General features: G+C 47.4%; 1 protein-coding gene across 1 annotated transcript in view; it reads right to left on the reverse strand.

Annotated features, from left to right (window-relative positions):
* Positions 1 to 6181: 6181 nt before the first annotated feature.
* Positions 6182 to 17320, reverse strand: part of ERO1A (endoplasmic reticulum oxidoreductase 1 alpha) — a 42125-nt gene continuing 30986 nt past the window's right edge. The window contains exons 9-16 of the mRNA XM_074998518.1: positions 17159 to 17170; positions 14547 to 14573; positions 14279 to 14371; positions 11935 to 12181; positions 10895 to 10964; positions 9426 to 9512; positions 9066 to 9199; positions 6182 to 6573 (exon numbers count right to left, since the gene is read on the reverse strand). Of these exons, the coding sequence (XP_074854619.1) occupies positions 6513 to 6573; positions 9066 to 9199; positions 9426 to 9512; positions 10895 to 10964; positions 11935 to 12181; positions 14279 to 14371; positions 14547 to 14573; positions 17159 to 17170 (731 nt within the window). The 3' untranslated portion in view covers positions 6182 to 6512. The remainder of the gene's footprint in view (positions 6574 to 9065; positions 9200 to 9425; positions 9513 to 10894; positions 10965 to 11934; positions 12182 to 14278; positions 14372 to 14546; positions 14574 to 17158; positions 17171 to 17320) is intronic.

Here is a 17320-nt window from a genome sequence, read left to right on the forward strand (position 1 = left end):
ACTTTCCAAAGAGAAACCATTTTCAGCAAGGAAAAACAGGTACAAGGGAGCTGGGTCCCCAACTCCAAACAGTTCACTAACGCATTCCCTAGAGCTCATCCTCCCAGCCCTTCCCACACAGGTCAAGGAACAGATGGGCTCTAGTGGGTGTGCAGAAGTGAGGGATGTGAAATGGCTTCCACAAGGGCAGCGGGGCCAGCTGGGAGGTGGCCCTTCCCCTGTAACAAGAGAGAGGAGTGAATTGAATCTCTGTGCCCTTAACTCAGCGGTGGGGTGTGATGGAGTGGCTCAGTCCCACATTGGGCTTGCAAGGGCTAATCCTGGTTAACTGCCTGAGCAGCTCCCCTACACCCCAGCCCTTCTGGGCTTGAGCCAGGCTATAAAAGCCTGTGGAGCAGCTCGCTCAGCATTGATGGCCTCTGGGGAAGGAGGTGCCATCTGTGCTCCCAAGGAAGATCTACGGGCAGACCTAACCCTGGAGACCAGTCAGCAGGGAAGAGCCGGGAGAGCTCCCCGTCCCCCACAGAGTGGTGGAAACTGCAGCAGAGAGTCCAGTGGGAAGTAGCTCAGGGTGAGAAGTTCTCCAACCTGAGAGCTTGGTGTGCTGGAGGCAGCTTCCCTGCTGAGCTAGTGGGGGACTAGTCAACTGCTGCCAAGGCCCAGGGCTGGGACCCAGGGGAGAGGGAGAGCCTGACCCCCCTTCACCATTAGCCAGTGGAGGACGTGCTCACTGGCGGAACTGCCTCCGACTGCTAGGCCCAGCCTAGCCGGCACGGAGCGCTACTGAGGCTGAGTTGACTGCAGCTGCTGGGCTCCGCCGCCCTGAGGGGAGGGGAGTGTGACTGGGCCCCAGGCCCCATGGCTGCAGAGAGGAATGGGGTTATGGGGCCTGGGCCACCGGAGCTGGTTGGCCTGCAGGGTAGAGCGCCTGTGAGAGGCTGAGTGCCTGCCCTCGAGGGGATGGGCTGCCCGCTCAGTGACACGCACCCAGTAAAGGCTTTGAGGCAGCAAGGGCCAGGCCAGTACCTCCCAGCTGGGGAGAGTGGACAAGGCCCCCCCAGGCCCAGCTGTCGGGCGCTGTGGGAAGCAGGGGCAGTTACAGTGCTCGGCTGGGGAGGCTGTAGGCCTAGCCCCACAGCCTGTTGTTTCCCCTTGGGGCAGCCTTCACGTTCATAGTCCTGCCACGGTGGGGCGGGGGCTAGTGCTGGCAGAGGTAGCCGGTTCCACAACTTGAGGCCTGGGGGTGGTTATTTCCTCCACTTCCACCAAGCCCTGGCTTACCCCACTCCTTTGTACCAGGAGCCGTCAGCCCCAGCCAGTGCTAGACCTGTGACTGACTGCCCAGCCTGTGAGGGAGGGGAGCCCTCCCTGCTGCATGGCCTTGGCCTAGCAGCTCAGTGCCGAGGGACTGGGCGTTCCCCAAGCTGAGCCTACGGTGCAGGGGAGAGGAGTTAAAAGGGGGGTGTAGCCACCTCAGAGCTAGGCTCCCCCTCCCTGGAGAAACCTAGAGCCTGGCTGGTCCCTTCCTCCCTCCTTGTACCCTTGCAGCAGGGGAAAAAGCAGCTCGGGAGGGACTCCAGCTAGTAGCAGCGGCTGCCTGAGCTGGGACGTCTGAACAGTTAGCCCATGTAAAATTGTACAAAATTCTCTTTCTCTGCCCTGCACTACTTGGGTGTCTTGCTCCAACATCATCTTTCTGTTTCCCTCCACTTTGTGCTCTGTCTCTTTGTCCCTTGCCCAGTCACCCTTCCCCTTTGCTGAGCCCTTCCTACCTGTACTTCCTCTAGCAAATAAGCCCTGGAACTACTTTGCCACTCCCTCCTTTCCCCCACCACTCATGTGGTCTTGCTATCTCCCATCATTGCTGTTGTGCCTGTTTAGATCCCATACTTCTCAAAGCAGGACCTGTTTGCCACTCTGTCTGTACACCACCTGGCACACTGGGTTGCCCCTGGGGCATGCCTCTGCTCAACTCAGCCCATAAAACAAAGGTAGGATGCTGCTTTGGGTTCAAAGAACAATCCAGGGCCATTTTGGGGGGCTGGGGCATTGCCCCATGATGCAAATCAAAGTGATTTTTGTGTTGCTGCACAGAAGCAGCCTGCCCATGACACATTCCTATGCTGTGATAGAATAGAACTTGCTTGTGGTTCTGCTCAGCCCTTAAACTTGACTGCAGAAAATTTGATGGTAATTGAAAAGCCCATGTTTTCCTCTTTCCCGAAGGGAGAGGAGTTGTACCAGGTACCTAGCTGCTGTAGCCATCAGCAGTTAACAGCAAACACAAGGCAGTTTCCTGCCAGGAGCTGTTTTTAACCATTGGTCATTTGCCCTGGGCACAGAGAGGCAATGGTGGATGTTGCCAGAAGTGAGAGAGGTTAGTTAGGCTGTGGGAGGAAGATGGAACACAGGGCCCCTCATGGGCAGGAAACTGAGCAGCCATCCAAATTTTGCTACTGCTCAGAATAAAAAAAGCAAGAGCAGGGGCTGAGCACTGGGACAAATAGCTTTTCACAGTACAGTGGCTTGAGGGAAGGAGTTACTCTTTTTCCAATGAACAGTGGAGGACCAAGTCCCTACTGTTAGGGCTGTTTCCCAGCGTGTTTGCTGTGGAGCAGCAGGGGGTAGGCTAAGAGTTAGGAACTAATAAAAGTCCCAACCAGAGCCATGAACATTATCAGGAAGAGAGGCGGCTTGGGTGTGTGTACATCTCCGTTTTCTGTGCCTAAATTGTTGCATAGGGAGGAGGAATGTCCTCCCTGAGAGCCATATGGGGTAAGGGGCAGAGTCAAACTTCAGACTCACTCTAACCTGGGTATAGCTTATTTGGAGAGAAGCCCAGAACCAGGGACCAGAGAGAGTGTGCTTGGGGAGTGTGTGGGAGAGTGTGCTTCCATGGCATCCCTTTTTCTTACCTGCTGTGCAAGGTGCACCAGTTTTGTTTCAGCCTGTAGGGAAGGGGTGGCTGGCAATCTTGTCACCCTGCTACAGGTGGTGATGTCCTGAGATCTGGTTGTATAGAATCCTTTTTGGCTGGATTAGGAGTACCAGACCCAATGCCAGGGACTCTAAATACCCTTCTAACAGAGCAAGCAGCGTGCAAAATACCATTTTAGGATTTGTCTAGTAGTTTCACACAGTTTAAACTGATTTTTTTTTTTAAAAGAGCAGCCCTGTGCAGAGCTAAACTGAGTCTTAACTGACTAAAACTCAACTGAACGCAACTTGGTTTTCACATTGAAATCAAGTGCATCCACCTAGGGCATTGTTGTGATTTAGACTCACACCTTCAGTTCAAGGGGTGCAGCTTTCTAAGTCAGCCCATTTCAGCAGGCTGCAGACCTGCTGTCTTTTATAGCATTAGCCTTAAAGTTTAGGTGGCTCTTCCAAGCGACACTGCGGCTGCATCTGCACTAGGAGATAAAATCGAATTTGTTCATATTGATTTCGTAATTCTGGACTTCACAAATTCGCTTTTGACCATCACCTCCCCATGTGCGCTGCACAGCTGACTTATTGCTGCCCCACTCAATTGGCAAACATCGCTTGTTGCAGTAGTACATTGTGGGAGCCTATACCACAGGTCCCTCATCCCCCATACCATTCTGGGTGTTTGCTGGTCTCTGCCAGCAGGAGGGATGGCTCAGTGGTTTGAGCATTGGCCGGCTAAACCCTGGGTTGTGAGTGGCTATTTAGGGATTGGGGCAGATAGGTGTCAGGGATGGTGCTTGGTCCTGCCAAGAGGGGAGGGGAGTGGACTACATGACTCTCCAAGCTCCCTTCGAGTTCTAGGAGTCATGTAGCTCCAGTTATAGCCTAATCACTTTTTCCCTCCCCTTCCATGCTAAGCAAACATCCCTTTTTCCTCATTGAAAGGAGGGAAAACAAAGTTAACAGAAATCTTTCTTCTGTAAATGAATTCTCAACTGGCCATCCACTGCCTGTCCCCCGTCCCATGATTGCATCCGATCCCTGAAAGGCACACAGAGACCGACTGTATTCTCAACTGGCCCTCCACCCCCTCTTCCCTGCGTGAAGGGGTGCAAAGTTAGAAAAAAGGATAGAAAAATCTAGGAAAAAAAGATTTTTGTCTTCCGTCTTCACCACACAAGACGTTGCCAGCATGGCCAATGGCAGTGAAATCTCACCCACTGGACTTTTAATGGTAACAGGAATCTTAACCGGCCCTCGCCCCTGTTTTGGGGGCAGGGGAGGTGTTAAAGCATGAAGACAGATAGGAAAAAGATTTTTATAACAGAAATATCAAAGCAGCAGGTATCTGCAACTGGCAGCAAACTCCCAAAAATATTTTTGGCAGGTGAAATAGAAGAGGGGGCTGTGGTCTGCAGCTGCAGAGCTGGCTGAAATGTTGAAGTTGTCCCCCAGACATATCTTACCTGCTAGGGGTGATTTCCCCGCCTCCCCATCAGCAGCAGCAAGCCCCTGAGTATCTTAGCTGCTGGGGCAGACTTCCACCCAAAGGCCCCAAAAGTATTTTTGGTGGGTGGAGCAGTGGAAGTAGTCCCCTTGAATATCTTAGCCACTGGGGGTGACTCCCCCACCCTCCGCCCCGCCCAAGGCAGCAAAACACCAAAACTCTTTCCTGTCTTTTGAGCCCTAACCACACACAAGCCTGGAAATGGTGCTGCCTGGCAGCGTGGGCAGCACCAAACGACAGGCACGTCGTTTTATTGGTTTGCGGACTACCCATGTGATGTGGCTGAGTGCAGGAAAGACCCCCCCGTGTGGAACCGGTGGGGGTGGGGAAGGGAGTTCATGCACAAATGTAAACCGCTGAGAAGTTTGTCAGCTTCTTTAGCAAGCACGACACCCCACAACAGCCTTGTTGCTATGTGGTGTGGCGGGGCAGCCGCTGGCACCAGACGGCGGAGAAAAAATCCCAAGTGTAGGGACAGAACCACAAACTCCCTCCAGGGGCTATTTGTAATGAGTAGATGCTCTCACAGCGCCAACGGCAAAGAAAGACGTTTCTCAGGCTCTCATACAAGCATGAGCCCGCAGCCACAGGCTTCCTGGTCGCGCTGTGAAATTCACAGTCGTCCTGTGACCCAATTCCAGCGCACCAGGAGAGCAGCGGCCGGAGTGGAGCACTGAGGGGCATCGTGGGTTACAGGCAGGACGCCTCTGGAGGCTAATAAATTTGATTTTAAGACGTGGAGCTTCCATACGGGCCTTTGATCGAACTTCTGCATTCAAGCTTGACGCTACACCCCTCAGGTAACGGTGACGTTGTGATATCGATATTAGTGCTCCCTAAACCGCGCTGATGGTACTTTCAGTAAACCCTCGATTTAATGGGCCCTAATATAACGGACTTTGGAAATAATGGAGGCTGTCTGCCAGCCAGCCCCCGCCCCCTCTCCCAATAAATGCCAGAGACTCACCAGAGCTGCAGCTGGTGCTGGAGGAGTTACCAGAGTAGCTGGGGCCACCGAGGGCTGTGGCGGGATGCAGGAGCTCTCCTCCCCCGGCCCTGTGTGCATGGAGCACGTTGGTGCCCAGCAGCCGCTGCCTACAGTGGGGCTGAGCAGCAGCCATGGTGGTGGAAGCTGCTGCCCGCTGGCAGGCTGGGGGCAGCCATCTTTGTGTGGGCGGCTCAGAGCCAGGGGCTGGAGGAGCTGCGGCGCTGGGAGCTGCCGGAGGCGGAAGGAGCCAGGCCGGCGTTCAGCTCCTCTCCTGGTAATTGGGAGAGGGAGATGGAGGTGTGAGGGGAAGAATGGGGCAGGAGGGGGGAAAGGAAGTGTGGGGCAAAGGACAGGAGTGAGTGACAGGCTGGGAAGGTCAGTGCATCATCATACAGTCAAACCATTCGGCTATAATGGACACCCCTTCCCCCCATTAGTCCTTTAAATCAAGGGTTTACTGTCCAGCGAAGACAGTCATGCGGCAATATCGAGCTAACTGCCTTAAATCCAAGTTTATCTCAGTGTAGACATAGCCTGTGCTATGCCCCAGGACTGCACCATAGAAGAGGGCTTTTTCAATCATTCACACGCATGCAGGCTACTGTCTTTAAAACAATTTAAAGGGTGGGGTCTGGAAGAAACGAACACAGAAACGACAAAACTGCTGGTGAAACAAAGACAACCCCTAGGAAGTTAATGTTACTTGTCTTTTGTGTTGCTGCATTTGTTCAGCGTCACCATCAACCTCAGGAGGCAGACAAACACAGAGAGCTTCTATCCAAGGACGGAGTGCAGTATGGATTTAATCATCAGTCAATTATTCACAATTATCTTCAAAAATAAAAATTGATCATTTTACTTTACACAGTCAAATCTTTTTCCCCCCACCCCTTTACAAAAAGCAGCTTCTTTGTACAAAAGACTTGGTCACAGCCGGTTACTGACACAATCATTCTGTAAAGTGAAGAGTGCTTCCAGTGTATTTTCCTTTTTGGTTGCCTGAAGTGTGAAGAAAACCTGATTTTTTCCTCTCTTCTACAGAAATCAGAATCAAAAGGTACTCGAGTCTTTTTCTCCTAGACAAATTCACTGCACATTTCGTAACAAGTTCTTGAAGTTTTCCAGCTCTCTAACACTAGTTGAGATTCTGCATGCAAGAGAAGGAAGGAAAAAAAGAAAGCTAAAATACAGAAAAGGTCTCATTTGAAATGTTTTTCTACCAATGCAAAAATAATTGTAAAGCAGTTCGCAGAGCTAAGGATTTTGCTTGTTAAATGGATCTGAAACAAGTTTTGCTGACTCATTTTAAAGCCAGATGTAAATTATTATACAATCTTAATAATGGTGACAACTGAACACTTCTTAAACAGAAAATTAGCGTGTGATCATTAGAGGTGGAAAAAGTACCCAAAATTATTTGCATAAAAGTGCACCTGCTTTCACTTCTGAGATACTGGAGTAAACCTAGATGGTGTGTGCACATGTGCGTACTTTTACTCAAGTAGTTTTCCACCAGGACAATGGCAACTTGTATGTAAGTACATTCCCTCCTCCCCCAAAGCAGTGGCACTTTTACTCAAGTACCCAAAAAGTTACTTGAGTAAAAGAGAAGCCACTTTTACTTCTGGACACTTGAGTATAATAAAGATGCGACGTGCGTGTACTTTTATTCAAGTAGTTTTTCAGAGGAGGACAGGTGACTTGCACTTAAATACATCCTTCCCCCATCCTCTCCTACAGCTGTATTTTACTTTTTGAGTACTTTTTCCCCCATCTCCGCTCTGCATATACACTAGCTCAGAGGTTCACATGAAGTCAACTACCAAATTAAAGGAGCCATCAGGAAGGTTGTCAAAACAACTGACCGATAAAGTGATGCTTATCTTTAAAAGTTTTTTGACTTGCACACCCCAAGTCATTTTACTGCAAAATGCATTTTGCTGCTGTAGGTCTGGCATCGGTAAAGCCACCAGAGCAAGTTGCTTGCCTAACGGCCCATATTTTTCCAGCACTCTACGCTGCTTCACTGAATTTTCTTTTCAAATACAGGGTACTGAATGGTTGAGTTGAAAGTCGTTTACAAGCAGATGATGTAGCAAAGAATATTTTCCATTTGTCCAGATGTAGCTAAATGTCTGCTTTTCAAAGCACTTCCAGCCCTTGTAACTGGGAAGAGAAGGTGAAATGAAAGGCCCCGATTGCTGGATACAGCTTCATATACTCAGGCTGCGACCACTGAACAGTTCTCTAGACTAGAGCATAACAGGGCTTGTGGTGGGGGAGGGGAACCTTGAGCAGAGAAGAATGGAGGCAAAGCTTAAGTGTCATTTATCAGCTTTCTTTGGAAATATTCACCAGTGGAGTGCTCCCTGTTTCATACAAGCTGTTTTCTAAAGGCACCTTTAAATCAGCCCCTTAAAGAGCACAAAACATGGCTGCACTTTAACACTCGCTGCTTTATTTTTGTGCCTCTCAGCACAAGCTGAAAATGTCCACCCGCTGAAGAAAGCGCTTAATGTTTTCCAGACCAGCCTGGAATTTTCTCCCTGCCATGTGCTAGCAGTGGGCATTACAGAGGATCAAACAGGGAAACTTGGTTTGAAAATAATTTAGCTGTAAACCAGAACTACTAAACTTTAAAAGCCAGCAACTTGGTGCAAAGAATCCCACAGAAAACCTGTTAGCCAGCTAAATACCCCAGACCTGTTAACACAAGAAGGTGGCAGCACACAACCAAAACGTCTTCCAATAATGTCTTTCTTTTGAAAGGTTTCTTTTTAAACACAGCTACTGCCAAATAAACCTCCCCAGCAGCCCAACAGCTGAATTGATGGATGCCTATTAAATAATGAATGCTTATTAAATAGAACTCTTGCAAATATACGTTTTTAAAAGAAAATTACTACAACATACATGCTTTAAGGTCAGCCACCAAGCTAAACATAGGCCTGATAATGGGAAACTATTGAAGGGCAATGTGTTCCTAAAACAGATACACACAATTTCTTGCAGGCTTATAAATTCTTCTTATCGGGGCCTTGAGCATTAAGTTTAATCACTCAGAAAATGAAACAGAAAAGATTACTGCTTCTTCCTACTGTTAAACTATATCAAAACAATCAACTCAAGTTTAGAAAAGTCTCTATCTGAAGATCTGATGAGATTTTAAGAGTTATCACCAGTGTTCCTCGTGAACTCAGTGCTTGAGTGGCCCCTGAAGACAGAGTCAAATGTCACCCACTGATTAGGAGAGTGCCCAGAACCAGCAGTATGTATTTCTACTTGTGATACACATAAAATTTATTCCACACATGGATGAAAACATTAGAGCAGGTGTGTCCAACCCGCGGCTCACGGGCCGCATGCGGCCCTGGACAGCTAGTAATGCGGCCCCACAGGATCATAAACTTTTAACATTATTATGTGATTTATATACATTAAACTATATTATATATTTTATATGCGGCCCAAGACAATTCCTCTTCACTCAATGCGGCCCACGCAAGCCAAAAGGTTTGAGACCCATGCATTAGAGGGAACATTGTTTGCCACCACAAATACTAATCAGTTCCGTACCCAGCACCACAACCTTCCCCTTCATTCAGATTAGTAAAAAAGCAAACAACAATTCAAACTAACCTTCCAAAAGCATTAAAGAAGGCAACAATTTCTTGTCTTGTTAGGTGGAATCCATAGGAGGGGCCGCTTTCTGGCAGGTTTGCGATCAGTTTTTCTGAAAATAGGATCTTCAAAGCTGTACCCAAGCCCTGAGTCTGTGCAGTACGAAGTAGACAGTAGTAAGCGTGCAATTGACAATCTGATTAGCAAATTAACTTCACCTCCCATCCACTTCATTTGAACAGATTAATACAAAGTCATCTTAATCAGGTGCGTTCATTTATTATTACATATGTTGCAGTAACTGCAAGCCCCAGTCATGGTCTAGGCTCCTTTGTGCTAGGCGCTGTATAAATTGAAAAAAATGCTTATTGGATTTACCTGCAACTTTCCCCAAAGGCGACATTTTAAACACCCAACGCAGTCCATAATTCTTGAAATATTCCTAAAATGGAGCCTAACTTCCTCCTTAAAACAAACAAACAAAAAAAAAAGTAGGCCTTTTAAATACTAAACGTCATCCTTAACGTGGTTCTTAACAGATTTTAAAAATCACATGGCAGGCTACAGCTACACTGCAGCCCTATTTTGAAATAGCTATTTCAAAATAACACAACTACACACAACAGCCGCCACACTGCTCCTCCGTTTTGGAAGGGGCATGTAAATGCAGCAGATTGAAAATGCTAATGAGGCACTGATGAATATTCAGTGTCTCATTTACATAATGGCAGCCACTCACTCACTGCATGGCAAGTGCTGCTTTCGAAATGCAAAATAGTCACGCAGACAGGGCACCCTTCAAAAACACTCTTCCTGAAAAAAGGTGTAGCAGTGCCATAACCCACTCCAGCAGGGAGTGGTTTTAAAAGCAGGCTGGAGGAAGCCTGCAAATACCTGGCCAACCAGGGTGAGGAGCAGTCAGCCAATCAGAGCTAGGGTAGGCCCTATAAAAAGGTTGAAAAGCTAAGGGCTGCTCACTCCTGCCCTGACCTGCCAGGAAAAAGGAGCTGGGCCCTAAGAGGGGAGAAAACAAGCAGCATCTTAGGGAGGGCACAGCAGTGCTGGACACGCTCAGGGGAGCTGAAGAGGAGTCCTAGCCTGATACCTGCAAGGCTGGAGCCTTGATACAAGGCCTGAGAAGGTGCAATGGTTATGGGCAAGTGGCCCAGGGAACACGAGCAATCAAAGGGAGTGAATGAGAGCAGGATATGGCTGCTGCCAGAGGGTCCTTGGATTGGAATGTAGAGTAGTGAGTTGGCCTGGGCCCTCCCCTTTCCCCACGCACTGCACTTAGCCACCACGGAGCGTAGCCTTTACAGACTGCACCTCACCCCGAGGCAAGGGACTCGACTTTGCAACTGCATTCAGGAGGGTGTATGGATGTAGGACTGCCAATACCTTCTGGAAGTGGGGAGAACCGAGCAGTAGGCACTGCCAAAGGGCAGTGTCCTGAAGCAGATGCCACAGACCAAGAGAGCAATGCAGGTTCCAAGCCAGACAACGGAGACAGCAGAGGACGGGCAAGATATTGACCAGAGCAGTGAACTCCACGGACTGAACTAATCCCCAGCATGACCAGAAGGAGGCACCAAAGAAGCGAGTCCAACTTGCTACAGGGCTCTATCAGGTACCTTTACATGAACCCATTTCCCAGAAAGGTTTGGCGATGCCTCTCAGCTTGTTCAGAAAACTGGTTAAAAAAAAGTTTACTCCAGCTGGATATTTCTTGTCTAGTAAACTTAAGTGCATCAGTGTCTCATGATATCATATTCAGTCTGCTCACCCAACACAGACAGTACACTGTCAGCACATAGCTTCAGGAAGGGGGGCACAAGGTGAACAATTACCTTTAATTTTGCAGCTTCCTTTTTATTTCCAGCAAAAAGAGAGTTTTCATTGAAGTGCAAAGGGAAAGACCTGAGGCAAGAACAGAAACAAACCGAGGATGACGTTTCCCCAAATCACCCAGGTGATAGGAGCTTACCATCCCATTTTCAAAAGTGATTTAGGCACAACAGCTCCTAAGTCCCATTGAAAGGGAAAGGCAATGAGACACAAGTTGCTTTGAAAAGGGGATTTATACTCCAATTCATTGGGCTCTCACGTTTCATCCTGAATCCACTGCAGGTACTTCATTCTCATCGCACAAAGTCATTTTCATAATAAAAAAGTTATCAATGTCTGTCCCAAACAATAGAAGATTGGATAGTAACAGAGGAAGCCGTGCTAGTTTATACACTATCAAAACAAAAAGCAGTCAAGTAGCACTTTAAAGACTAGCAAAATAGTTTATTACGTGAGCTTTCGTGGTCTGAAGAAGTGGGTCTGTCCCACGAAAGCTCACCTTATAAACTATTTTGCTAGTCTTTAAAGTGCTACTTGACTGCTTTTTGTTTTAATAGAAGATTGGGGATGTGAAACTGATGAACTGGAGCCTCTGAGGTGGAGGGTCAGATTCTAATCTTAGCTAACATACATCCCATATCAGATGTAAGACCTTCTCTTTTTAGATATTAATATTATTTTGGACTGAAACGTACAGCTAGTGCTGAAGATCAGTGAGATAAATTTAAGTTTCTGAAGTGGCAACTGGACCGTTATTTGGTTTAGCTAAAGCTTTAAAAACAGCCTAAATTATTATACATCAGGGTGAGTGCCTGATTTGACCATCTGAATTCATATTCCCGGGCAAGGCACTTAGCCTCACTGTGCCTCTGTTCTCCATCTGCACAGCACTGCCCTGACCGATAAACACTGGATCTCATTATATTATAATCTCATTAGCTGACCTGTATTGTCCCACTACAGAAAAAATAATTTTCTAAAACATTTTGGAAGAGGAGAGCATAAGATGCATTCATAGCTGCTCACTACTGAATGTATTTACTTGGTTAGGTGAAGGACTTCCAGCAGCTGGGTTTTGGTTTCTAGATCTCTTTTTTCATTCGCTGTGAACAGCTGGAAGCCTGGGCGCTCAAAGAACGGCAGAATTTTTGACATGGCCCGCAGTTCAATTAAGTAGAGGAAGTACAGGTTCTTGAGCCTCTTGGGACCTTCTCCTTGAGAAAGGACTTCATCAAATCTGCGCTGAAACTCAGTAATGTTGTGGCCCCACTTCGTCCCTGCCCACGTATCTGAGAGGAAAAGAAAGGGAGAAGGACAGCTGTGAAAACTGGACAGTAAACGTCTTTTCCCGCTATCCCATGCATGTGGTCACAGTTAATTTTTAGAATTTAATGTTTACAACACTCTGGCTTGATTCAGACATGAAGTTGCACTCTTTTTTTTCCCAATACTAAATTGGAACCTAACCTGCTATAAGCCCCTGTGTGGATACTGTGAAATCATCTTAAACCTGGCTTATATTGCTAAATTTACAGATACAATCTAAAGTTTAAAAACAACAAGAAGTCCTGTGGCACCTAAAAGACTAACATATTTTAGAGCATAACCTTGCAGCTGATGAAGTGGGTCTTTGCCCACAAAAGCTTATGCTCCAAATTATCTGTTAGTCTGTAAGGTGCCACAGGACTTCTTGTTTACTTTGAAGATACACACTAACATGGCTACCTCTCTAATCTAAATTTAGTTAACCAGTTTTCATCTGATTTATGCAAGGCTAAACTGCTGCAACCCTGTTGATAATTAAATCTGTTTTTTAAACAACTTAATTTAAGCTGGTGTAATTCGCATGAACATCAGGCCTGTGCTCTCCCTCTGAGTTCAACATACATTGACTGATGCCACATTTCCCTCATCTCTTCATTCCTACCCTCCAAAACCATTAATTCATTGCAAAATTCAAAAAAAGCATCTTTGTTTTGGGAGGATTTCCTGCAAAGGAAGACTGCGTGACCGTCCTAGTTTCATACAACAAGAACAAGCTCTGGACCCAGGCCTGTGGATGAAAAAGGTGGGGTGTGTGTGTGCGTGCACAGAGAGGTGTTATGTTGTCTTTTAACAAGAAGTGCTACAAAATAAGTGATTTGTCCAAATCAGGATTAGTGAACATCTATTCAGTGTTCAACCTCCTTAAATAAAAGTCTGTAAACAAGACAAATATAGAAGAGGTGTAACCAATATCTGGGGGCTAAATGACAAATGGGCTGTGGCCACACTAGCCCCTCATTTCGGAAGGGCTATGCTAATGTCGCACTTCTGAATATACTAATGAGGCACTACCATAAATATGCAGAACCGCATTAGCATAATGGCAGCCACACACGCTTCGACACTGCCGGTTTCAAAACGCACGCTGCCCATGTAGCCGGGGGGCCTTTCGAAGTGGCCCCGATTTCAAAAAAAAAACACCTTCTTCCGATCTGACTTCTCTTAGTGCAGAAGTAGCCTCGGTGTCTTAAATTCAGGCATAGAATCATAGAATGCTAGAACTGGAAGGGACCTCGAGAAGTCATCAAGTCCTGCTCTCACGGCAGGACCAAGCACCTAGATCATCCCCGATAGGTGTTTATCTAACCTACTCTTAAATATCTCCACAGATGGAGATTCCACAACCTCCCTAGGTAACTTATTCCAGGGTTTAACCACCCTGACAGTTAGGAAGTTTTTCCTAATGTCTAATCTAAGTCCATGATTAGGTACCCAAAGAAAAGCAGCAGACGCGTTGTGGGAATAATTAAAGAATCCTGCAAAATCTTATCACAGTAAATCACAATTTCTGTGAAACTGCTGCTAACTGTACTGTAAGCGAGCAAAGTGGGAAGGGGTCCTTAGATTGGCAGGTCAGGCTGGGCCAGAGGAGGAAAATGACTCCAAAGTGAGTTGTATGTAGAATCTGAAGGAATGGAAGGGGAAAGGTCAGCCATTTTCAGACCCGAGTCTCTGAAATGAGGGTCCAAAAAGCCATGTTCAAGCAGTTCAGTACAAGGTGTGGAATGAGCGACAATGAGACATCCGGGTGCTCAGTTCTTCTGAGCATGTGCCGGTTTGAATTTTTTGGCTATGGTTTCTAAAGAAATTTTGGGTGGGGGAATGAAGATTTCTAAAGTCATTTGGGTAACTGCACACCTGATTTCATGCATCTCATTTCTGCATGCAGCTCCCATCCCTATGTGAGGGGGAAAAAGGAGAACAAAGGGATGAGGACAGCAAACCCTGCCAGAATGGGCTGACGACTAGTAATCTGCCACGCAGTGGAAGTTGACTCCTCCGTCAGCTGCCTGCAGAAGCAGGCTGGCTCTAAGGGAAATAAAGCAGAAAGTCACACCCACCTTGCAAGAGGTACCTGGCACACAAATGGATGTTGATGCTTGAGTGTAGGCCAGAAATGAGTCTATAGAAAGCCCTCTTCTCCACGCAGATGCCTGAAAGGGAAAATGAGTCAGAATGTAAAAAACCCCAAAGCTTATGTTTGGATTTCCTTCCCTTGCTCTTACTAATTTAATCAGTTTGCTACAGCAATCAATAACCACCCCACTCCCTGCTCCGCCAGAAAAAGTCCACTTTGTGTCAGTCCGAGAAAACCAAATGAGCCATTACCTTTCAGCCAACGGTAAAAGGCATGTCCTGCAAACAAAGAAAGAAAGAGTCACGATAGCTTTGACAAAACGCACAGTGATGGGCACATTTAGCAATTGGTCCAAAGAAATCGCCTGAAACGCGGTACAATGGTGTTAAATGCTGCCTGCAGAGCACACAAAGCAATTCAGAAAACATTAGAAGTGACAAGGGAACCCAGCCCTCTCTGTTTGTATTAGGCACTTCTTGTTGTAACATCACAGTTGGTTTGGGTGTCTCAGTACAGATGTCCAAGCTAAGGCCATGAGCTGGCAATCAGAACACCACAGCCAGCCCCCAAACCAAGCAATGCAGCGTTGCAAGGATTTCAGTGAGCCCGCACCCCAGCAGGAGCTGGCTCACACCGACTGGATTGCAGGATTTTTTTCAGATTTTTCCTATAGAGGGCATACAAGACCCCACTGAAAGAGACCTGTTGCCTGGGGATGTATTTGGCTTAATATTTGCTAGCAAGTGATTGACATGGTAGCAAAGCAAACTATCTCTGCAGAAGGATGTCCAACCCTGGGCTCCACAGTGGGCAGCAGCATGGATCCCTCTCCAGGAGAGGAAGAGGAAACGAGATGGTTTATTGTTTGCACAAGACACAGAGAAATAAACCAAGACAAACGTCACTACAATCTACCGCCACCTCAAACACGGACTTTGTACCCGCTTACTGCTGTGTGATGGATGAAAATGCAGGGACAGAACACAAGCCGTGAGAAACGCCACGGGGAACAAAGGGGGGAACCTCAGCCCTGCAAGGCGACAAATACTCCGATGCATACAGGGCCCTGAGCTTTGAAGGCAAGGGGAGGTGAGGGTATTGCGCAAGCACAAGTCAGGTGCCAGTTGCTATTGACTTCCAATGACTCTGGGGGTGTAGGTTCCCGTGAAAATCCCCAGCCTCAGGGTGTTGCTTCCCATAAAAGGAGCTCCCTCTACCACAACACAGTCACAAAACACACCACTGCCATGCACAAAGCAAGACATGGCTGATTCTCATGGCATTGGGTTTGAAAAGCACTGGAGGGGGCCTGTCGATGCAGCGAGAGAGACCCAAAGCAGCATGTCTCCGAGCCGGGTCAGCTCCCGCAGACTTGCGCTGCGGAGCTAAGAATAGCCACGTAGCTGTTCAGGCTCTCACTGGAGATGGGCTCTGAAACAGGCACCCTGCTCGCTTGCCCGAGTTCAGGCTCCAGCCCCAGCAGCTGCACTGGCATTTCTGTCCTTCCCTCCCCCTGCATTGCCCTGACCAGTGCAAGCTCACAGGACTGACCCAATTCACCCAGAAACCTGGGCACAAAAAACCCTTTGGATCTTTTGAGAGCCCCATCCAAAGGCCGTTAGCCTCAAAGAGGGGGTATACTCTCCAAACAGGTCACAGAGACTCCTCCATTCCAAAGCCAGAAAGAATTACTGTAAACATCCAATCGGCTCTCGTGTAGAACACAAAGCCAGAGAACTTTCCCCCTTCCCCATCAATGTCCCCTCTGAATGTTTTCCATCCAGGGCAGAATAAATTTTGTTATGCGCACCACCAATAGAAACACATGCTGCTGGCTGTGGGTGCTCTGTTAATCAGCTGGGCAGCACCGGAGTATCTCCTGACCAGCTGCCCAAGTGCTCACCTTACAGGGAACACTGACCACTACCAAGAATTCCTAAAAAGAGAACTTCTCGAATGAGGTGGCCAACCAGATAGGGACTAAGAGCCAAAATGGAGCACAAAGAGCTGTGTATTATATTTATTTTCATCTCTCTATATAGATACAGGATCTATAGATAGATAAACATAAATGTACCAGATGTGGCTCAATGACCTCCCCCTCCCACAGAGCCAAGCACCCCCAGCTGCTCTGCTCTAATCCAGTGCACCCATTCTACTCCATCCCTCTCCCAGGGCCCGGCCTCCAGCCTCCCCTCATCCCCTGCTCTAACTCACCGCCAGCGACTCACCGGAGCTGCTACCACGTGCTTCTCCCACCAACTGCTGGGGCGTGTGCGCAGAGTGGCAGAAAGCATTCCTGGTACGCGGCTCTGAGCAGCCGCCACATTTAATTGCTGAAAGAGCCACAAGTGGCTCGAGAGCCACAGATTGGCCACCCCAATCTAGAAATATATCTATCTGTTCTTGATTTTAAAGCGCTCCATGGTGGGAATCCAGCCTGATTCTTTATTAGTTATTCCCATGGTTAATTCTTCTCAGAGTTAAATGTGTACACCTTATTTCCCAGCTGCATATGTCTGGCTTTAACTCCCAAACACTGCATTTGAGCTTCCTCTGCCAGGTTAAATAGCCCATTGGGTAGAGATTTGTTCCCCATGTCGATACTGACAGAGCGGTATGTTCACCCCTTACCCTTCTCTTTGTTAAGTTATGCAAATCATAGTTATAAATCTAAACAGATCCAGGCAAGAAAAACTGCATGCTGGACGATTTCTAGACTATTCCCATTTTCGCTTAAATAAATATTCTGCTAGCCTCGCTGACTACGCTAACTCTGCAGATCATGGATATGGAATTTTTGCCGCCTCCTCTTCCATTTCTGTATGGTCGAGGGAACAAAAACCCACCACAAACCACTTACCATCATTATTTCCTGGAGAGGAAAAGGGAAAAAAAAAAAAAAAAATGGTATTAATTCCAAAGTGCAAAGACAATTCAGATATTGTTGTTGAATCAGTTCACACAAGAGAAGAAACAGGGTTAGTAGTGTTTAAAAGCACTCTATACATACATGATAGATTAT

Source organism: Carettochelys insculpta, chromosome 6, assembly GCF_033958435.1.
Source record: "Carettochelys insculpta isolate YL-2023 chromosome 6, ASM3395843v1, whole genome shotgun sequence".
In the NCBI taxonomy this organism is placed as follows: Eukaryota; Metazoa; Chordata; order Testudines; family Carettochelyidae; genus Carettochelys; species Carettochelys insculpta.